The sequence below is a fragment of the Mucor velutinosus genome (assembly GCF_035048745.1).
Source record: "Mucor velutinosus strain NIH1002 chromosome Unknown tig00001563, whole genome shotgun sequence".
Classification (NCBI taxonomy): domain Eukaryota; kingdom Fungi; phylum Mucoromycota; class Mucoromycetes; order Mucorales; family Mucoraceae; genus Mucor; species Mucor velutinosus.
The window spans coordinates 1,275,581-1,298,123 of NW_027041904.1; the positions used below are offsets into that span (position 1 = coordinate 1,275,581).

Here is a 22,543-nt window from a genome sequence, read left to right on the forward strand (position 1 = left end):
GAGAGTGTCATTTCAGCATATTGTCCGATTCCTCATCATTTAGCCGTTTGGTAAAGTATACACAGGATTCAATTTCCAAACAGCACGTCAGATTTAAGGTTCAAGAGACAATTGAGCACGTTTCACTAGAGAGATTTGAACTCGGTCTTGTTTCTGTCAGTCTTTATATATATCCTTTCTGTGTTGTTTTTTCGATGTTTAATGCGGGTAAACTGACTTGAATGTATCAATTGATTGAAACCAACCAGCTGCGAGGATTCGAGACAAACAACTCATATCATTCGTCATGTCTTTGTAGCAGCGCAGTTGAGGATTTCTAACATTTACCCCACATCAACCTGGCTTTCAACTTGCAACACCACCAGAATTTGCATTTCAAACGATGGGTTAATTTTAGAAGGACTCTTTCAAAAGAGAAAATACCCAGCTATCCTGCGCCTGCTCAGAAATGTAAATTACATGATATATATATATATATATATATCAGAGTTTAGTACAATGCGCTCTGGAATAAACGCTTTGAATCCATCCAATGCCATGTCACCCATATCTGCTGGTTAGAGTAACATCTGCGTTTTTGCATTACGTAAATGTCCAGGCTGGAAACCATGGATAAAAAAATAAACCAGCTAGCCCCAGATTCTAAAGCAAACCTTATATCTGGACAACCCATGCCCTATTAAACAAATGAGTGATTAATTACTTTATCCGCCTTCCCAAATGACATTATGTCCCGACAGATGATTGTTTACCGCCCTTTCAAAGCTATATATATATAAGGGCTTTGGAACATTCAGTTTTCAACATTCCATCTTTTTTTCGTTTTTTTTTCAAACTATATTAATAACACAATGGCTACTGTAAGTGCTGCTTTAAAGTCAAGAGTTCGTCGTCCTGCTCTTCTGGAAAAGGTCATGAAGCCTGAAGAGACCCTCAAGTTCTTCAAAGGCGGACAGTAAGTTGTTGATTATGCTAAATTGCCATCCGCGTGTCGGTGTGCCTAATCTTTTGAATGATAGATATCTCGGCTGGTCTGGTTTTACTGGTGTTGGTTACCCCAAGATGATTCCTGTTGCTTTGGCTGACCATGTCGAAAAGAACAACCTTCAAGGTAAAATGAAGTTCAATCTCTTTGTGGGCGCTTCTTCTGGTGCTGAATGCGAGGATCGTTGGGCCGAACTTGATATGATTGATCGTCGCTATCCTCATCAAGTTGGCAAAAACATCAAGAAGGGTATCAATGAAGGCCGTATCCGCTTTGCTGATAAGCATTTGTCCATGTTCCCTCAAGATCTCGTCTATGGTAAGTCAATACTTGTCAAAATCACCGAGAGGCAGAGTGTATAACTCATATTCTGCTTAGGCTACTATACCAAAGATAAGCCTGACAACAACAAGCTTGACATTGTCGTTGTCGAAGCTACTGCCATCACTGAAGATGGTTGGATTGTCCCTGGTGCTTCCGTTGGTGCTACTCCTGAATTGATCCAAATGGCCGACAAGATCATTATCGAAGTCAACACTCGTATTCCCTCCTTTGAAGGTCTCCATGACATCAACACGTGTACTCTTCCTCCTAACCGTAAGCCTTATTTGATTATGAACACTGAGGACAGAATCGGAACAGTAAGTGTTACAAAATGTGATGGCATCAGATGCAAATAATTAACATTTGATTTTCATAGACTGCTATCCCCATCGACACTGACAAGGTTATTGCTGTCGTTGAGAGCAACCGCCCTGACAAGACTGGTGGCAACGCACCTGCTGATGACAAGTCTGAGGCCATCGCTAACCATCTCATTGAGTTCTTTGAGGAAGAAGTCAAGTATGGTCGTCTTCCTGCCAATTTGTTGCCTCTCCAATCAGGTATTGGTAACATTGCTAATGCTGTTATTGGCGGTTTGGCCAAATCCCGCTTCCAAAATGTCACAGTGTAAGTTACCACAAAGCTATCACGGGAGATGTAGGGTAAATGCAGAAAAAAAAAACTCATGCCATCCTTTCATATAGATTCACTGAAGTGTTACAAGACACCTTTTTGGAGTTCTTTGATTCCGATAAACTCAAGTTTGCTAGTGCTACATCGATCCGTTTCTCTCCTGAAGGCTTTGATCACTTTTATGATAACTGGGAAAAGTACAAGGACAGATTCCTCTTGAGATCTCAACAAGTATCCAACTCTCCCGAAATCATTCGTCGTCTTGGCTGCATTGCCATGAACACTCCTGTCGAATTTGACATGTACGGTCATGCTAACTCTACTTTGGTGTGTGGTTCTGGTATGTTGAATGGCCTTGGTGGTTCTGGTGATTTCTTGCGTAATGCCAAGTTGAGTGTGATGCACTCTCCCTCCACTCGTCCCTCCAAGAAGGACCCTAACGGTGTTTCCTGCGTTGTTCCCATGTGCTCTCACGTCGATCAAACTGAACACGATCTTGACATCTTTGTTACTGAGCAAGGTTTAGCTGATCTCCGTGGTTTGTCTCCTCGTGAACGTGCTCAAGTGATTATCGACAAATGTACTCATCCCGAATATAAGCCTCAACTTCAAGACTACTTTGATGTTGCTACCAAGAAGTGTCTTGCTGCTGGTAGAGGTCATGAACCTCAAATGCTTGACAAGGTCTTCAAGATGCATACCAACTTGTTGGAAAATGGTACCATGAAGCTTGACTCTTGGTGAAAAGGAAGAAGATTGATTCTTTCTTCACATTTATATCTCCCATCATGATAGACAAAATATTCGCATATATATATATTCAGCTTAATCTATTGATCCCTTCCTTTCCCACCTTGTATTATATGAAAAAATAAATTATTTACGCTTTCTCCTTATTCTAAACACAACAGTCTCATATCACAAAGGTAGCACTTTCATTGTTTTCCGAAAGAGCCGCGTACCAAACTCAAAAGGCATATCTTGGAAGAATCAGAATACCGCCTGCTACTGGTATCCTCCTTATATATAGCATTTGATTTGATAAGTGAAAAAGTCGAGGAAGTAGTAGCCGTACTTTTCATCTAGATATCCAATATCGTATTAAGCTTGGGGCGGGAACATTGCAATGGGCAAAACTGAGTAGATGCACTGTTCCTGAATCAGATTGTTATCAGATCTATAATTCAAACATCGAATATTTTTTTGATCTGATAAGCGAAATATTCAGGAGTGATGTATGTCTGCTTAGAATCATCCAGAGTAGTCAAAAGAAGATTTGTGGTACACTATATCTAATAAAGATATAAAAGGTATGTCTGAATATCCTATTCAATACGGTAAAATTTGGTAATCTGACGGGTAACACGTCAACCAAACGTGAGAACAAATCTAATGTTCGAATGAATAAGGTTTCTAGCGACCCTGAACACCATTTTCTCACAGCTTATACATTTTAGATTATGTGCAACACGGTTAGCAACTCGTATTGTTATATACAGAACTTAGTTTCTAAAAGAACAGCTTATTAGATGATTCACGACTTTTGACCAAGAAACGCTCCAATACATTTATATCGAGTGCCTCCATCTAGCTGAATACGGTATCTGGCAGGAGATGTCTTGTGCACATGTAGTCGCTTGAAGCTTGTCGAGCTTGGATTAGAGATGATGCGCAAATACACAGGCAATGGATGATTAGTTATAGAGCGAGCTTGGATGGCAGTTGTATAGCTACCTTGAACAATCATGTATCATTGCAAGAAAACAGGAACTAGACAAATGCAAACAATGAGTTTGTATAGATGGCCATAATAGCCCGAGCGGTAAGTGTTGATGGATGCAAATTAGAATTTCATCGTCCTTTGTACATCAAACATATTCCATTGATTAACTAAAATAGTGTAGCAAAGGGTGCTTTTTTACTTTTTTATTTACAAGGATGCGATAGATTTGGAGTAAAATGTATGAGGTGTATGTGTTTGAATAGTGCGAAAGAAGGTGAAGACGTAAATTCGATAATATTGAACAAAATGACAGTTAGTATAGAAACAGAGGCAAGGAGGGGAGAGTATTGCAAGAGGGGAATATATAATAGATAAAGATGCGATAAAGAGTAGCTTTTTTGTTTACATGACAGCTAGACTGGTAACATTTTTCATCTTTTCTCTCTCGTCTTCATTCAACAAATAGCCCTTATTCGAGTCCCAAGCCATTTTACCATTTTGATATTCCACCTGGCCCAACACCAAAACTTGGTACTGTTTGTGCTTTCCAATGGACTTGTCATCAACTCTAAATGGGCGCAGTAGACTAGAAGGCAATGGGGTGTGTTTGAAGCGAGCTAGAAATCTTTTGCTCAAAGAAGCATCTTTGCTATCATCGTGATTCAATATATCGATCTCCTCCTCTTCATCATCATCTTGATCCTTATTTTCATTCTCCTCGTCATTGCGGTGATGCTCCTCAGGTTCCAATGCGGGTTCTTTTTGTGATGATCTATAACTGCGAAGAATTCTTCTTCCGGGATCAAACATGATCAAGTTTCTTTTTCCGGACTTTAATAGCTCTATGCCAACCACAGTTCTGCTGTGTCCTTGATGCTGCAAATAAAGAGGCGGTCTGTTGGTAATACACACAGTCTTTGTGCTTTTTTTCTGCGTAGTGGGATCCATAAAGTATGATTGAATCCAGTCCATCAATTCATGGTGTAGATGCTGAGGTCCTGGCTGATGAAAGTCTATAATAGTTGAGCGAATACCGAGATAGGCCAGCAATGTGTACACTTCAGTGGTTCCAATCCATTTGCGGGTCTTGAATACATGATGATCCAACTGAGCCGCACCCAATGTATCAAAGCCTGTTATATTACCAAATCAGTGGATTGAGTAACATTGCCTCTATGCAAAGCTGTTTCTTCAATTACCTTCTTGCCATGCCTTTTCAATTAGCAACTGAATGCCGGATATATCGAGCACATTCTTCAATAACGGCTCGCCGTCTTGTTTCTGTCTCTCCAGAAATGTCATCAGCATTTGACAGTTACGGTAGCCACAGCCCCATCCCAAATCCATAAATCCAGTCGATAAATGATCAGTTAATGGGCTACAAAGATAAGCAGAGAGCGTATCTGCTTTCCTAAAATTGGGCTCCAGTCGAGGAATCACACCTGTCAAAATGGGTAATGAGCTTTATTGGCTCAAATAACTCGGGTGTGAGACTTACCAGCGGTTCGACAATCTTGTTTCAATATAGATACTTTGTCCCAAAGCTCCTTGTCGGCATTAATGCGAGAACGAACAAATGCTGATTGTTTTTGCTTCTTTGATGGCTCTTCCATGGTGATGCTTTCGTCTGATTCTTTTCTCTAGTGAAGAAATGTAAAAAAAAAAAAGAGTTAGGACCGGTGCTAGTGAAACAATATGAGTGGATGGAAGAAAGGGGGGGGGTTCAGTGGGGAGGCTAAAATAGGTAGTCGCACTGCGGTTCATATTGCACTGCTTGAATCATCAGCAAGATGTCTGTACCTTTAAACTGACTTTGACACCCTTTGATGTTTTCGCTGTTGAATGCAAGAGTCAGTACTTGCAGTTCGACCTTCCAGCAATGCCACTTTACCTCGTGTGATGATTGTCTGTGTCATTTTTGTAGTGCAAAAATTATCTAATTCTAAAAACGAAAAAGAAATTGAAAAACAAAAAGAAAAAAAGAAGGGAACAGAAAAGAAAAATTTTAGATTGGCTTCGTTGATTTTGATTTTGTTTTGCAGCTCAAATGAGAATTGATCTCATAGTTGCAAAGCAAAGGATGCTATACCTTGATTGAATGGAGAAATCGGCTGAAAGAGTGGTCCAATGTCAGAGAAAGCAGCACTTTTATGTCCTTGTTGAAAACTGAGTAAATCCATGTCTGCCTCATGTGTGTGTGTGTGTGTGTGATCCTGAAATCAGGAGTCACTGATTCAACATTTACAAGGAAAACGCCAACGACAGATATAGTAATTCGCGATACAATGTCAATGATGGTGTCCTGTTATTGTGAAGGCTGCCGAGGCTCGCCGTTGCTCAACTGCGCTTTCACATGGCACATGGATAGCATGAAAAAAGAGGGACATGCTCAGGTTAATCATGTCCAATGTTAGAAGCACAATTCCCAGAACTGTGATTTCATGTAGCCCTTCTGAGCCAACATCTCTATCAATTCATCCTGCCTGACAGCATCTCAATTGCTGCGATTCCCATCCTGATTTGCTATAACAACGCTGATGTGATGCTCCCAATGCTATTTCCCCAAACCTACATCCACTGACGTCTTTCAAAATCTAGTTGTATGATATCGGTCTATATGAATAATCGAGTAATCCGTTTTATTGACAAGTTTTTTTTTTATAGTAAAGGGCTGGAATGTATACAAAACAAGATTTTGTCAAAGCAAAGCACTATTGTAAGCATGTTAATATCACATCCAGCATTAACATCACATTGCTTAAAACGATACATACAGAAATTAATGAGGGAATAGCAGGATTCAGTAATTTAATGATGGCTCTTCTTGTTGTTGAGGAAGAAATGTTCATAGGTGCAATAGGCAGCAAAAGCGACAGTTGCAATACCGAGTCCAGGAAACATAGTTTTGAAGTTGGAGCTCTTTGAGAAGATGGGGTGCTTGCGCCAGGCTTCACGTCTGGCCCAAGGGTCGTGGTAGATGGGTTGCTTTACTTGTGATTCAACGTGAGACTTGGACATTGTTTGAGAGTGGGGAGAGATTGAGATTGAGAGAGAGAGAGAGAGAGAAGTTGAAGATTTTTGTTATTTCCCCTCAAATCCTTGGGTTACATGTTGATGTGATTTTTCCCCGCTTGAAAAAAAAAAAACGAATGAACCCATGTTGGGGATGACGTTGCTTCAAATACAGGCTCTAAATAGTAGCAGTAGTACCAAGAAACTGGTAAATGTAGAGTTGGGTAGACGGCTTGCATACGACAAAAGCTCATTTCTTGATCTCTGATACAGAAGCAAATCTTTTGCTTATTGAATTTGTCTATTCAGATGCCCAATTGTGCATTTACAAAACTAGGTTCATCCATGGTAGTAAATGATGGTCCATTAAACCTCAGAATACAGCGAATGATACATACGAGTAACAAGGTAATTTCGTGCTGCAAATGCTAGCAATCATAAGCTCTCGCTTTCAGCGGTCAATATGGATCTGGATGCTTTGTTTCTGACCATTATCACTGCCCATCTCTGCTTCTTTCGTGAGCAAATATCGCACGACACTCTCGAGCATATCCAGCATTGCTGCAGTAACGTTGAGCGGCTTTCATTCAAGCTTTGGTAAGATGGATGCTTTCTTGCTCACCAAACGTTGCAATAGCAGTGGCACTCGGTGAAGAGCATCATTGCGCAAAAAGCCACTCTGGCAGCTTCATTTTGCGTCATTTGATGAAATCGCGGTAGATCTAATTCAAGTTTATTTGTTACACTCAAAATGAAACCTAGAAGCCATAACATCCAGAAAAACAAGGGATTGCATATTGAATTCCTTTTTTTTTTACCCGTTTCCCAATACTCCACATGGCTGCCATTTCCAGTAGAGCAGCCAAAACTCTTGCTGTAGATTGCCCACTCAACAAGGCGTTGATGCAAGTGATTGACAAGCTGCACCATCCCGAGTTCAATCCACAGGGTGCATTGAACTTGGGGCTCGCTCATAACGATCTCTTGCATCAAAAGGTGTTTGCCAAGGTACGTTTTCCGTGAAGCATCTCCTACATCAACTACTATTGCCTCAAATAGTGTCAGCAATGCCTTGAAATTGTGCCCCATGTAAGCCGCTACAAATGCCTTCATCTACGTGAAATCTCATGTTGCTTTAGGATGTCAACTACGGAGCTCCTCAAGGGTCCAAGCGATTGTTGGACTTGCTGCAATCATTCTTTACCAGACATTTCAAGCCCTACTATCCACTAGAGGCTGAGCACATCTTTACCCAGACAGGCGCTGGTGCGTCTGTAAACCAACTCATCATGAGCATTGCCGATGAAGGAGACTACTGTATGCTTCCTGGCCCGTATTACGGAGCATTCGATTTGGACATTAGTGTTCATACAGGCGTCAATATCGTTGAGGTTTTTCCTCATGGTATATCAGATACAAACATCGATGGTGATGAACTTGAGAGAGTGTATCAGTTGGCACAAAGTGAAGGAAAGAGAATTACATCCATCTTGGTCACAAATCCAGATAATCCATCAGGAAGGTATGTTACAGTGGTGATACACTGGGATGATGGCATTCATGGGCTTATCTACAGGTGCTATTCTCGACAAGATCTAGAGACTTTTCTCAAATTTGCATCAAAGCACAATCTGCACTATGTCTCGGATGAAATCTACGCCTTGTCTTCGTTCAGTCACTTGGTAGACACTTTTAAGCAGGACCCGTTCCACTCAATTTTGAGCATCGACTACAAGAGTTTCATTGATCCTAATCTTGTGCATGTTATCTACGGTATGTCCAAGGATTTCGCCATCAACGGTTTTCGAGTTGGCTTCATTATCACACAGTTCAATGAGCCTTTGAGGCTGGCTTTGATGCGTAGTGCGTGAGTAATTGGCAAGACAATGTGTTTGTAGCATCTTGTAACGCTTGCTTTTTACATAGTGGATTTAGTTATACGTCTACCATCATGGACAGGTTGTTAAGTAATCTGTTCTCGGATGAAATCTGGATCGACGAGTACGGAAACTTGTTACACACGATAGAAACGTGAGACTAAATCGCTGCATTTAGATATTTGCAGGAAAACAGGCAAATGCTGGCCGAGACTTATACCAAGGCCATTCAGTTTCTAACCAAGCACAGCATTGATTTCATCCCTGCAGAGGCTGGGCCCTTTTTCATGATTGACGTTCGGTCCATTATCAGACGAAATCGCAATAGAGAAGCGACATTTGAAGACGAAACGCAACTATGGCATAACATGATCACTCGTGGCGTGTATCTTGCTCCAGGTTCTGTGTTTCACTCACAAGACCCGGGGTTCTTTCGTCTTACTTTTGCCTTACCATGGGAAATACTTGAACATGGATTGAACCTTGTGCTTGAATCGTTTGAATAAAAAGCGTCTTTTATTCATGTTATTGCAAAGTACTTTTGTGTGGATGATAGTGCGTGGTATCTCACATTGGCGTCCTCGTGAGTCATCAATTCCATCACTCTTTGCTTGGCACCGAGCAACTGCAGATATCTGTATTGTACGCCCATCAACAGACTGGATCCATATCAGGCATCACCCGCACTTACCTTTTTCCGTCCTTTGCATTATACTTGACATATTGACCGACATCATAGCATGCAACTGCCAGTACAGTGGGATTCGTAGAAGTGCTGAGGATACGAGTAAGCTGTCTCAGTAATTGCTGATTGTCTTGATTGAGACGAGCAGCATTCTGCTTCCAAAAGTTTTCAGATGTATGGGATGGACTCCATTGTAGCATGCCTGTTTCAAGTTCAGAGGCGTACACTTCGAATGTCCTGCAGTATCAAACTGTTAATCGAGCTGAAAACAAGTAAAGGAGTGATCTACTTGCGTCAAGCTCTGAAAGTTTTGCTGCAATTCGGCCCGAGTAAACTCAATATCGTCAGCTATCTCTTGATCTGTCCATTTTCTAGTCGCCAAATGCTCGCACAGCGGCAGTAATTTAGCCACCAACATGGCAGACATATTTTCAGCCGGTGCCTTTTCAATCAAGTTCTGTGTCGTGGTTCTGTCAGTATGAGAGCAAATCCCCCTTTTATCAGGCACAATACTCACCCTGAAGGTAGCAATGATGACACGGATGATCTTCTCCTTAACTGCAGATTTCGCCAATTCAACCAATGTAAGAATAAGCTGGCACTTTTTGTCCAAGTTCTTTGCGATTTCCGTATCAAAAGTCAACAGCCAAATAGCAAATGTAAGTTCGTATATCTTTTGAGGACCCAGATTTCTACCTTGTGCATTTTTCAAGATACTGACAAGTGAGTCGATGGCATGGCTTGTCTTCCAAAACGCTTGTCTGTAAGCAGGAATATGGAACAAGGCGTCCAAAATCTGCACATTCAGTTCAATGACATGTTGGTGCTGGCTTTGCAGTTGAAAGGTCATCCATCTGAAAAATTCATGAATGTCGATATCGCGTTGAGGCGTAGAGCTTGGATGGATGTTGGTGTGGGGCTATGATTCATTTCGTACTAAACTTACCAAATCAACAGGGTCAAGATCTTGCTAGACTGGATACCAATGAATTCATCACCAATGCGCAGCGCCCTAAATAGAGTGAGATATCAGTTCATGGAATCAAACCTATATCTCCTTTTGTATTACTTGTGAAAAGGGTCAAAGGGAAATTCAGCTGCATTCTTGCCAGCTTCGTGAAAGAGGGCTATTCTCTCCTCGTTACCTTGATGCAAATGTAAGCGGCGTTGTTTATTTGTTGTTGTTGACTGAATTGTTTCAACACCTACCATCCAGCATATCATGTATCAAAATCAGCACCTTCTGAAGGGCGTCTACTCTTGCTAGCTTCTGCATCAATTCAAGATACAATGCAGCGTAGTATAAGCCATGCTATGTAGAGAGAAGCAGCATGTTGATATTCATTGTTCTTCATTCAGGCACACAGTCCATTACCTCCGACATGATAGGACCCAGATCATCCACATTCTTGTTCTCTACATGCTTGATCATGGCCACTTCGTCTTCAGTGATCAACCCAGAGTTCTTGTAGTCCTCCCAAGGTATCTCCGTCGCTCTAATCTTATCCAACATGTCATCCAAATAAGGGTGTGATATGATGGTTAGTTTGACCTGCTCAATGAGCTCATTTCTAGCATATGACATGGTATCTGTCTCCTGCCTATGATGTTGAGAAGTTTGCTGTACCAAAGCATCTGCTGCAGCCAACATCTTGTTTGGTTAAGGAGAGAAGAAAGAGATGGTTTGAAACTCTAAAAAAGAAAAAGAAGAAAAAAAAAGCGGGCAAACTAATATTAAGGGGTAAAACTGTCAGAGATGATTTGCAGTATCTGTGTCATAACGTCATAGAGTAAAGATATGTAAATATTTGTTTATTATAAATTAGTAGGGATGCTGATGAAGAGAGCAGTTTCTTGAGTAGTTTAGATTAAATACTTGCGTTGATGGTAGTAAGTAATAGTGTATGATTTGGGAAGGAAGAATTTTACATTTAGAAGGGATGGAGGGGAAAGGAGGGATTGCTTTTTTAAGAGTGTGTAAAGAGAATTTATGCAGATGCAGTAACAACGGCAGGGGAAGCAACATCAGTGACATTAGTATCCTTTACAGCTGCTTCAATATCTTCCTTGTTTTGTGCTTCTTCCTTGCTTTCGTCTTCCTTAACATCAGCGTTGGCAGCAGCATCTGCTTGCTCTTCAGTGACAGCAGCGACAGTGGCAGGGGCTTCTTGCTCTTCAGTTGTGGTGGATTTTCCCTTCTTGTTGCTCTTCTTTGATGTGAATAATTCTGTCAATCTACCGAGAGGAGAAGAAGGACGAGATGTGGATGCAACAGGAGCAGCAGTGGCTTCTGCGGCTGATTCTAATCATTGCGTTAACAGACTGTACTTGCATATGCAATTGTATCCAAATATTTACCTTCTTTGGGCTGCTCTTCAGCGATAGGCTCAGCTTTAGCTTCCTCAGTGGTCTCAGAGGCGACAGCAGCAGGTGTTTCTTCTTCGATTTCCTTGGTAGCAGTAGTGTCTGGCTTCTTCTTACCAAACAGTTTACTGATGAATGATTGACGCTTGTTGGCGACGGTAGTGGAGGCTTGGGCAGCAGCTTGTTCAACTTCTTCAACAGCTTCAGCAACCTCAACTTGAGCAGTTTCGGCAATTTCAGCAACAGCTTCCTTGACAGCAGGCTCCTTCTTGCTTTCTTCCTTGTTTTCAACATTGATCTCAGTTTCGATAGGTTGAAGTTGTTCAATTTGAGGTAATTCAGTAGGTACAACAGTCTCTTCAGCAGCGGTGGCAGCAGCATTGGCCTCTTCGCTTACTTTAGGTGTAGACTGTCAAAATGAAGCATGCATTAGCAAATCTTGTATGGATATACAAACATAACGACAAAACATACCTTTGATCTAGAGAAGAAGGTACCGAAGCCCTTGGATGTCTTCTTGTGAGCCTTCTCTTCTTCCTTGCTACCAGTGCTGGTAGAAATGGTAGGCTCTGCTTCCTTGTTAGTTTCAGTGGTAGTGGCAGGAGCTTCTTCCTTCTTGGATTTGGCAAAAGGATTAAAGATGGTGCGACGCTTGGTAAGAGTAGGTTTGGCAGGAGCCTCGTTGACAGCCTCTTCCTCGTTAGCCTTAGGAGCCTCCTCGTTAGTAGCGGTAGCAGCAGCAGTGTCAGGTTCCTCAGCAGTGGTGGTTTCAGCAGCGACAGGAGTGGTAGTATCAGCAGTGGTAGAAGGAGCAACGTCCTCAACTACGGCAGCTGTCTCGGTTGATTCAATCTTGGGTTGTTGAGCCTCAACAGCGATGGTGGCGGGTGTGGGCTCAATGACAGGCTCAGTAGTAGCAGTGGAAGCCATATTTAATATATATGTTTGATAAAGAGAAGGGGATCAAACAAGTTGGATCAAACAATTCTACATGTATTTATATATTTTTTTCCTCTATTTAATCTGGATCACACAATACACGAGTGAATTACTATAGCAGGCAATTGATAGAGGAGGTGCTTCCTCGGGTGATTCAACCAGGAGAGGTATATAAGAGGACCAGGAGGAGGGGTAATTTGAGGAGCAGCAGGAGGAAGAGAGGAGGAGTTTTTCTAAAAGTAGAAGAATAGAAGAATGATATACACAGAAAGAGAGATTTCTTGTGTGTCCAAGAGGGGGGGAGTCAAGTTACACCGGCTAGTAAGATTAGTACATCATGGTACCAAACAACAGCATCAGTCTAAAGCCATATCATATATTAGCAGCATGTAAATCGAGGTGTATTTCCTATATAAGCGACCTGTCAACCAACCATCTATTTCTGATCTCGCTGGATTTAGCCTCCCTTTGCAGTACCAAGTAGAACTTGCCACCTGCACACAGCTTTAAGCTGGTTAAAATTAGTATACGCACAAGCAGCTGACAGGCTTCCAAACAAAACTGTCTGCATACCAGTAACTCTCTTTCTTTCATGCATATACATAAAGCCCTGTAAGAGTATATTTGGCTATTCAATTCATGATGGCTTGAATGCAAATAACCCTAAAACAGACATGTAACATTACCTCTCAAATTGATTCTGGTGGTACTTGTCATATATTAAACAAAAATTTCTGTCAAAAAAATTGATCAGGTATTTATAGCACCAGTCTTTAAATAAAAAGCTTGTGATCCCCTTGATTTATTAAAATAAGTGTGCTAGTTGGAACTAACCTCCCTAAATCAACCAGTGTTGTCCTTTGACGTTGCCAAAAAAAAAAAAAAAAAAAAAAAAGGGCCGTGATTCATTGCTAACACGTGTAAGCGAATATACAACGAACCCAGGATGAAAAGGGGAACTCAAGTGGTTGTTTTTTGTTGTTGAATGAGGATGTAGCATGCATTGTCTTGATTGATTTCAGTTTCACAATGCCAATATAGGGATTGATGGATCCAGACTGCAAATGCTAAGTGGAAAACGTGTTGTATTCAATTGCCGTTTTATATATACAACCTGAATCAATCAAGGTTTTATTACTTTGTACCTCCATGCGTTGATGTCTTTGATCCGATAACATGTTTAGTTTTAAGCGAAGCTTAAAATACAAAGGGCGAATGATGGTAGGAGCAATTTTATGATCTGATCTTCTTATACCCTCATCCTCCCCTCTTTTTGGCGCCAAACACATTTTGATTCGCACTCATGTCTCATACACATCACAAATAAGAAGATAACGAGCAATGCAATGATTTGAACATTTCTACTCGTTCCCATAGTGTGTTTGTGTGACATCAAAAGAACATGCTATTCAATGCATACATTTTTAGCATACTTATTGACACTGGTGAGTGGTAAATGCATTATCTCTTAAATTATAGTCTCACTATACTCACATTTATGCAATGCCACATCCAAGATGGGGAGCATCAAATAGCATGGCTGCCCTCTTCAAGTATGCAGAATATGCATATCTGGATTAGAGAAGCAAAGTATCCGATGATAAGTAGCAGATAAACAATGTATTTAAGCTTATAAACATGGCACAAGCACTCTACTAAAATTTTTCTGTCTGCCCATATCGGTAACAATAATTATGGATCACACCATGAACTTTTGCTTTCAGCTCTCACACGTACCACTTGCACCAAGCAGGAATTTACGATTTCTAGAACGCTATTCTTTACACGTACATTCTCTCAAACCTTCCTGTTAAACTATTACAAAAACATTAGACATACTTTAGCTAGACGCACCGAATGTAATAAATCTCCAAGGGCAAATTCGTTTCAGAACTTCTACTAAGGGGTTATACCAGAGCGATTTATCTGAATTTCGCTCTTTAATTTACTTGATTTAAATGATTCTTACAAAGTTTTTTGAGTTTAAAGGTTAACAGTATGCTCGTTAAATAGAGGCGTTTTGCTGTTATGCATTAGCGCTATGGTATATCGCTGCGCTATGCAAATGGTTTACTTTGTATATGTCGGTTTGCTGGTTGTGATATCTTTTTATGGAATCCACGCTCATTTTTCGGCAATGATTTGCGACTGTGGACTTTGTTTGAGCTTTCAGCAATATACATACTTTTGGTCCTCACTGATACTATTTTGATTGATTTAGATACGATTATTTATTCGACCGATTTTTGCGTTTGGGTGTTGCAATTTGATATGGCTTTGAATGCAAATTTAATTTATACTGCAGTGAAATCAGGTTTGAATAGATTTCACAAAAAAAAAATAAAGCAATACAGTAGTAAAATACAATAGAAATCAACTGTATTTTATTTGTGTATAAAATGAACTGAAGATCCTGGAATTGAGTAAAAAAAAGAAGAGTATTTATACATCTGCAACTAGCTTGTAGGATTAGTGATGACAGAGAGCAATAGGTTCTGCTATTGCAATATCTGGCAAATATTGTTGATGTTTGATTTAAAGTGGTAATCAATGCAAGAGCACTGGCCATAAGGGTTGATTTGAGTAACCTTGATGGGCTTGGGTGAGCTACCGTCATAGCATGATTTAATGTAACCTTGATGGTTTAAAGTGTGATGTTTGTTATTGAAGTATGGAACCCTTTATCTGGGATATTGTGCAACTATGGCAGCAGGGCATAGTTGTCATATTTGAATGTGCTTGTTATTGATTTGATTTTATTTGGATAAAGATAACATCTCTTATTACGACCATCATGGATGTGATTGAATACACTGTGATCAGGAGTGATTCATTCACACGATGTGCGATATAAGCGTGTATCTTTATTTTAGTATGTTTAAACGGTTGTTGATGTACATTTGAGCGCTTTTAGTAATAGATCCAAATAGCATGAATTTAAATGAGTGCTATTTGGTGAATTTCGGTTTTCAATCAAGTTGCGTTTGGGTGGCTATTTCATTACATATACTTTTCAACAACTATTAAAACGATTGTCTGGCGTTGGGTTGGCCATTATCATAATACTGTTGTAACAACAACGCAAACAACACTTTGCTGAAGTAATATTTATTATGTAATTTTCCTTGCATAATAAATTTAAAGGACGTTCCTCACGTCGAACTATTGTGCAATAGATGTTAGATTAAATGCTGGCATCTTATCATAACTTTAATAAAGAAAGCTTTAAATTGTACCTATTTCGCTATCGTTTTGTTACAAACATAAACTCATTACAATACGAGACCAACTAGCTAGAATCCTTTGGTTCCTGAATCTCTTAGCCAATCAGATTGCTTAAAAACTCCGCTGACCTAAAAAAAATTTTGCGAGGGTTTCCCCTTGTTTTGATGTGAGGCAAAATTTTAAGCGCCGCTATATATAGCAATATAGCTGTTACTATCATCAAATCTCCCTCAGGTGCTAGAACATGCCTTACTTACACCACCTAGCTTTAGATTCTGGCGTTGAGGCTCTCGATCATCACTAAAGTAAGTAGTGATAACCAAGTGGAGGCGGCCTATCCACCTCCTAGCCTCGGATAAAGTCTTGTTGAGTTTCAGGGATAGGCACATCCACACAACGTAAAAAAAGGTATGCTTCAAAAGAAACATAATAATAATAAAAGACAGAAGAAAGGAACATAATACTATAAGAGTATAATAGTATGTAGGCAAAAAAGAGACACTCACACGAAGCGAGTCAAAGAAAAGCATAACAAACACAACATCAAAGATGTTTAAAAAAGCTTGTTGATGTTGCAATAAAAATGCATACATGAGCAACGTGTATGGTAGTAATAGTCGGATGTAAAGCAACATGGCACAAATACGCACAACTGCAAATGCAACAGTGGTATTATAAGTTTGCAGTACAACATAATGACTAATGTTGTTTCATGTGAAGCCACAGAGGACACACCACCAACAATAGAAAAAGAAAAACACAACGAAGAAAGCATCATGAATGCATTATCATGAGGAAGGAAGCAATAATACAAACGTTCAAAGAAGTTTTATATCATCGCGACCAGAAGAAAAAAGATACTTACCACTTACCACAGCCACAGATAGACCAGAAGCGTATAGACAATGACCGGAGACAGACCAGCGAACGAGCATGCACCAAATACAGCACACCAGTAAAGACTAGAGTAGCAGTAGCAGCAGCAGTAACACCAGCACCATAGAAAAACTAAAGAACGAACGCCATCAGCAGAGAGCAGGCAAAGATCAAAGAAGTTACTTATCACATATCACCACCACAGATAGACCAGATATTACGCAATGACCTGAGATAGACCAAAGAACGAGTATACAGCAAATACAGTAGACCAGGAAACACCAGACTAGCAGCAGCAGCAGTAATACCAGCACCATAGAAGAACCAAAGAACGAACAGCATCAGCAGAGACCAGACAAAGACCAAAGAGGATACTTGCCACTTATCACCACCGCAGATAGACGAGAAGAGGATGGGCAATCACCAGAGATATACCAGAGAAAAAGCATACAATAAAGGCAGTAGACCAGGAAACATCAGATTATCAACAATACCAACAGCACCAACAGCAGCACCAACAGCAGCAGCAACACCAACATCATAGAAAAACCGACCACCGAGCGACACCAGAGACCAGACAAAGATTAAAGAAGCAACCGCTTGAGACAAAGACCAAAGAAGCAGACTGCAGAGATAGGAGAGAAGTAACGGCAGCAGCATGCACGTCAAGCAGGCAAAAAAATTATCGAAGCCTAATAAACAAATTCGATTAGTAGTACTGATTTTAGGCCTTCCAGTGCTCGTTATCGAATGGTACCTAATGTATTCCATTTCAAAGAAGCAGTATCAAGTATTTATAACAGTGCAAGGCCGTGTTGTCAGAAGTTAAAGTGTTATTTTCAATTAAAAGAGTTCCAAACCAATATTGTATGATACTAAACGCGTTTTGCAAAAAGGGTAAAAAAAGGGAGATACGGAGAAATAAGAGGGCGCCCTATTGGACGTCACGGCCAGTAGATTTAGTCTCAGCCTTCTGCCGTGGCAGTCGCAACTGCTGTACTTTAATTTGAAATTGTGCAGTGGGTATTTTCGTGTTCAAATTTGACTCGAACTTACATTCTTCAAACGTTTTTGCTAAATTTGATTATGAAAATTGTCGTTATTATACTTTACTTTCTAATGCATTCATAAAGAGTCAATGAAGGCGCATCGAATGATGCTGGTTACATTCAGCTTTCAGACCGAGAATAATGAGCAATTTGCGAAAAGTTCAAAACCGGTTTTCTGCAAATATGTCAGCATTTAGCATATACAAATATCATAGAAAAGGCTTCGGATGCTGCATTCCATCTTTACAATTAATTTGGTCTGATATGTATCATAGAAAAAGTCTTCATTTTTGGGATGAAAAACGCGATTGTTTGATTTTCAAGAATTTTCCCTTGCTAATACTCATGTAAAAACGACGATTTTGATGAATTTGCAATGACGCAGAAAAAATTGAGATAAAGCATCAGTAAGTGAGTGGTAGTCGAGAGCAATTGTTTGGCACTATTCTAACCGCTCAAAACGGTTTGCAATACGAGATATTCATGATGTAAAACTATCAGATTTAGATTAAATTGGGCTTGCAACAGAAGAGCAAAAGCTTATATTGTCAAACGACAGATAATAAATCGACATATTATTTAATAATCTTGAAGAATCTGCGTCGAATAAGGCCCAGATCTTAGGTTAGGCGCATTAAGTGTGTCATTTCTAACAAATGAATATAAGTTTAATATGTTTATAATAAGTTCAGGGGCTTTCATTTGAGTATTTTAGGTTCTGCCGATACTTGCCATGAGGTCGCTATTGCCACTATACAAAGCTTTATTGCGGATGGACAGCATCTTCTACCAAATGGAATATAGCTGTTCTGCCAGAAAAATATAGTAGTAATGAAGAAGGCTGATTAAACAGTTTCATTTCATCAATTATTGTGGATTAGGGTAGTAGTAGACAATTAAAATCTATGAGAGCGATAGCTCTTCCGATCTCATCAAAGCTACTCAAATATGTTATATCAAATGTCCTAACAAGGTCTCACACTAGACGTATTTTGCTATTCTTAGGTCCCTTGGATAAAACATGCTAATCATGATTTACAAATCAATTGCTGGGTAGATAGTAAACCTGTTTGTACTATAGTTTATTATCATGCTGTAAACAACCCCAGCAAAATGAAAAGTATATAAATGCATCCTCTAAATGAATTTTATATAAAAGTGTAGTTCTTTGACAGCTTCAATCTATATTGTATTTTAACATAACAAAATAAGCTTTTATCCCCAGTGCGCTTACATTGTTTGTCAGCTTGAATTGAACATTAACAGCATTTGCCAGATTTTGCAATAGCATTGTCTACTAATTTCCATAATATATTGACTATATATATTATTAAAGTTACAAGTTGATTGCAGTTATGTTTAGATATGAATACTCTTCTTTTTCAGCCGAGCCCAAAATCTTCAGCTCGATTTTTGATAAAAATAAAATACAAGTGATTTCTATACTTCGTTATTATTGATTAGTTTCCTTTGAAAAAATATATTTTTGTTTAGAATAACAAATTATAAACAGAGGAAATACAATTAGAACTGAATATATTTATAAAGTTATTCCAAGATTGAATGAGGATTAAAACTAGCGTAGATTTCGAAGGTATTTATAGTTAATTGACAGTGCCGCAGCAATAGGACCTTGATCTTGAATGCGGGATAATTGTATAAGCCTTGAACCAGTTAACGAGGATGTACTGCGTACGAGCTTATAGACCACCAGTCAAGGAAAGACAACGAAGATGATCCAGGATAGAATGTTCTTCCTAGATGATTTGACGAAAGAACATTTGTCAGAATTGAATCCCACTTTCAGAGGCGAATGGCCATAGGCTACCACTCTCTAGGAACCAGGATATAGATTAGCCATTTGATGGCATCACTCATGTTCCTTTGTGCTGCTTGAATAAAGAACTATCAATCTACTACGCATCTCTGCTCATTCTTAGATCTTCTCATGTATTATACGTTGTATAATACATTTGCCTCTCAGAGATGATCTATATCCTAAACAATTTTGACTCCATTTTGACACAGCATCCTCCAACAACATAATCTTCAGCGACAGGCCAACTAACGAATTCATCTTCAATGAGCAGGCGGACCATTAGCTTTTCTTTTGTTGCCGAAAAGAGTGGGAGAATACATCAAGCATTCGTAAATCCCATTAATGGTTCACCTGCACTAGTGATAACGCTTAACAGCCATTTGATCGATCGTCATCTACTTACACTTTGGTAGTAGAATGTACAGGTAGAATCGTGCCAAAAGTCAGCAAGCCTTAAAATCCGCATGCTCTTATTTTCTAAATTTTGTAACCCACTTGCTCAATACTCAGGAACCGTCTTCTTTTGCTACTTAATTTGTGGAGTGCGCAGCTGTATGATAGCTACACTTGTTTTTTGACCTGAATCCCTTGAAACAGCAAGAGAAGAATTTCACTCCAATAGAGTTATAGGGAAGCGTTTCATCTAATATCAAGGGTTTCATTACCGTTAGACAGCATCATTCATTGTAAAGCATCTCGCGCAACATTGCTTAATTGCCTAATACTGTATATCATGATGCTATATTGAATCGCGCAAAGCTATTTTATATATGAGGTACAAGAGAAAGTTATCATGACAGTAACGAGTACTCAACAGATGTAAGTAGCCTATAAGTAAAGTGCATATAAGAAGCATCTTTTGAAATATTTTGAATTCTGTGAGTTCTTCGCTGTCAGTTTATTCTTGAAAGTCCTCGGAATCCTCATCTTACTCAAACCTGAAAATCATGAATTATACATTTGAGGCCATAAATTTTTTTCTTGTAGCCTCGCAAAGTGTTTGGTCAAGTATTCACTCCAGCTTCTTAATAGATGCGGTATGTTCCTGAATCATAGTTAGTTGCGAATCAAACAGTTTGCATTTTTTTTCAATGGTATATGCAATTCTTATTACCGAGTCCTCCCAGATAGCATTTTTAAGACTTGATGAGAATATTGGTGATACTGACTCGACTACTAAAAAGTCCATTCAGTAACGATAGTCCAAGAGGTAGGTCTCGTAGGATATGCAAATCTGAAGCCATTGATGCAGTTTTTATTGACGTTACCAAAAATTTACATTGCTATCACTAGGTATACGATCCAAGTCACCTAAATGCATTTAACAGGAGGTTTATAAACTATCAAAAACAGCCCACTTTTCGCGCCAATCCAAGCCATTAATCTGCACTTTCATTCTTAGAGTCTATAATGAAGTTCGTGATTTGCACCCTGAACCCCAATATTCCAACTTTGATGATATAAGGACCAGGTTTATTAGGTCAGGTAATTAAATGTAGCATAAATTGGATTCATCGCATGACCATAATTGTTAAGCTCATATTCAGCCATATTAAAAAGATGTAGCATCTCATATGTTTATTTTATTCCATGATACACTAACAAGAAACAGCTGTTACATGAGATACCTCCGAATTTTTAGACCGGTTATTGCTTTTTGCACAGAGGATTTCCCAAATACAGCTTACTCATTATCAAGCCGAGAACTAGGGTAAATAAGTATAAATTGGTACGCTGAGAAACATCGCTCGAATCTATAGAAAATAAATTTGATAAATCAATTGCACCTCTAGCAAAGCAAAATAGTAAATGTTTTCCATATTCATGAATGCAGGTACTGTCCTGATTTTAAAGAACATCAACGCGATCCATAAGTTTCAACAGGAAAAAATCCCATGTGCCATTAGTAATTTATATTGTGCACATATTTGGACCTACTGTAAACTGTAAGATTCTCAACTCTATCAGCATCCACGAAAAGCAAGACATTGTTTAACTGTGTAACTCTTAAATAGCATCTGTGCACCAAAAATGCAATAGAGCCACTTGAAAAAGGTAGACAAGTTACCATACAAGTCAATTAGGTAACCTGTATATAGGATGACATACAGGAATCGGAGTGGTTTCTCGTTTAAACGTTATAATTGTGAGTTTCCGTGTGGGGTTGTGCTCCCATTCACCAGTTACCAGCCAATATGATGTAAGAAATGCTCTGGGTTCAGCTTGATTGGAAGGGACAGCCAATCATAGACTATGATAGGAAAAATGTCTATATAAGCTCTTGTAACATTTTCACTCTACAGCAGATGTAAAATCATCTTCTTTTATTTCTAATATGCCCAACACTATCCTTGAAAGTTACCACGGCGATATCATTGTCAATGGCAAGCCTACCCATCCTGAAGATTTCCAGGTTGTTCGTCAAGGTCCTCCCGAATCATTCTCCTCCAAACTTGTCGCTCAACGTGCATTTGCCAAAGGAGCTGTCATTGCCACATTGGAGGGTCTTACTCCCGGTGCAAAGCGTTATTCTACTGTCCAAATCTCCAAGACTGAGCACATTGAGTTGAATAGTGATCTTGTCTTTATGAATCACTCTTGTGACCCCTCTACTCTCATGGATGTTGATCGCATGGTTGTATCCGCTACAAGAGATCTTGCTGCTGGTGATGAACTGACCTTTTTCTACCCTTCGACTGAATGGGATATGGGTAAGTGATAGGATGGAGGGATCTCATACTTGTATACTAACCACATTTTGGTTCATTTAGCTCAACCATTTTCTTGCTGGTGTGGATCATCCAAGGTAAGCAACCAAATGCATGGAAAGAACAACCGAATGGGAAACTGACCTTTTCAAACTTAGTGTATTGAAACTGTCCAAGGCGCTCAATATCTCTCTACAGAATCCTTGAATAAGTTTGAATTAAGCAACCACATCAAGGAGCTCATTCAAGCTCGTGATGCTTAAATTGTATTATACGAATAAAAAACAACATGTATCATAGTCTTTTGCCTGTCATCAAACAGCT

At 39.5% G+C, this 22,543-nt stretch overlaps 7 protein-coding genes across 7 annotated transcripts; 3 read left to right on the forward strand and 4 right to left on the reverse strand.

Annotated features, from left to right (window-relative positions):
- Positions 1-851: 851 nt before the first annotated feature.
- On the forward strand, positions 852-2,686 carry ATC70_009030 (uncharacterized protein; the record flags this gene model as incomplete). The annotated part of the gene is made up of 5 exons (XM_064828271.1): positions 852-955; positions 1,020-1,303; positions 1,364-1,626; positions 1,686-1,936; positions 2,014-2,686. 5 exons carry the CDS (start codon positions 852-854, stop codon positions 2,684-2,686), a joined length of 1,575 nt encoding a protein of 524 aa, XP_064685473.1.
- A 1,381-nt stretch (positions 2,687-4,067) lies between these two features.
- On the reverse strand, positions 4,068-5,278 carry ATC70_009031 (uncharacterized protein; the record flags this gene model as incomplete). Its single annotated transcript, XM_064828272.1, has 3 exons — positions 4,068-4,798; positions 4,865-5,107; positions 5,164-5,278. 3 exons carry the CDS (start codon positions 5,276-5,278, stop codon positions 4,068-4,070), a joined length of 1,089 nt encoding a protein of 362 aa, XP_064685474.1.
- A 1,195-nt stretch (positions 5,279-6,473) lies between these two features.
- ATC70_009032 (uncharacterized protein) lies at positions 6,474-6,683 on the reverse strand (the record flags this gene model as incomplete). The annotated part of the gene is made up of 1 exon (XM_064828273.1): positions 6,474-6,683. The coding sequence occupies one exon, from the start codon at positions 6,681-6,683 to the stop codon at positions 6,474-6,476; it is 210 nt and encodes a 69-aa protein (XP_064685475.1).
- An 831-nt stretch (positions 6,684-7,514) lies between these two features.
- On the forward strand, positions 7,515-9,060 carry APL2_2 (beta-adaptin; the record flags this gene model as incomplete). The annotated part of the gene is made up of 6 exons (XM_064828274.1): positions 7,515-7,685; positions 7,737-7,766; positions 7,817-8,199; positions 8,254-8,544; positions 8,604-8,678; positions 8,733-9,060. 6 exons carry the CDS (start codon positions 7,515-7,517, stop codon positions 9,058-9,060), a joined length of 1,278 nt encoding a protein of 425 aa, XP_064685476.1.
- A 14-nt stretch (positions 9,061-9,074) lies between these two features.
- Positions 9,075-10,890, reverse strand: ATC70_009034 (uncharacterized protein; the record flags this gene model as incomplete). Its single annotated transcript, XM_064828275.1, has 8 exons — positions 9,075-9,189; positions 9,246-9,476; positions 9,533-9,696; positions 9,757-10,135; positions 10,186-10,251; positions 10,309-10,384; positions 10,449-10,551; positions 10,615-10,890. The coding sequence occupies 8 exons, from the start codon at positions 10,888-10,890 to the stop codon at positions 9,075-9,077; spliced, it is 1,410 nt and encodes a 469-aa protein (XP_064685477.1).
- Positions 10,891-11,227: 337 nt separating this feature from the next.
- On the reverse strand, positions 11,228-12,533 carry ATC70_009035 (uncharacterized protein; the record flags this gene model as incomplete). Its single annotated transcript, XM_064828276.1, has 3 exons — positions 11,228-11,541; positions 11,598-12,012; positions 12,078-12,533. The coding sequence occupies 3 exons, from the start codon at positions 12,531-12,533 to the stop codon at positions 11,228-11,230; spliced, it is 1,185 nt and encodes a 394-aa protein (XP_064685478.1).
- Positions 12,534-21,846: 9,313 nt separating this feature from the next.
- On the forward strand, positions 21,847-22,482 carry ATC70_009036 (uncharacterized protein; the record flags this gene model as incomplete). Its single annotated transcript, XM_064828277.1, has 3 exons — positions 21,847-22,222; positions 22,283-22,317; positions 22,378-22,482. The coding sequence occupies 3 exons, from the start codon at positions 21,847-21,849 to the stop codon at positions 22,480-22,482; spliced, it is 516 nt and encodes a 171-aa protein (XP_064685479.1).
- Between the last annotated feature and the right edge of the window lie 61 nt (positions 22,483-22,543).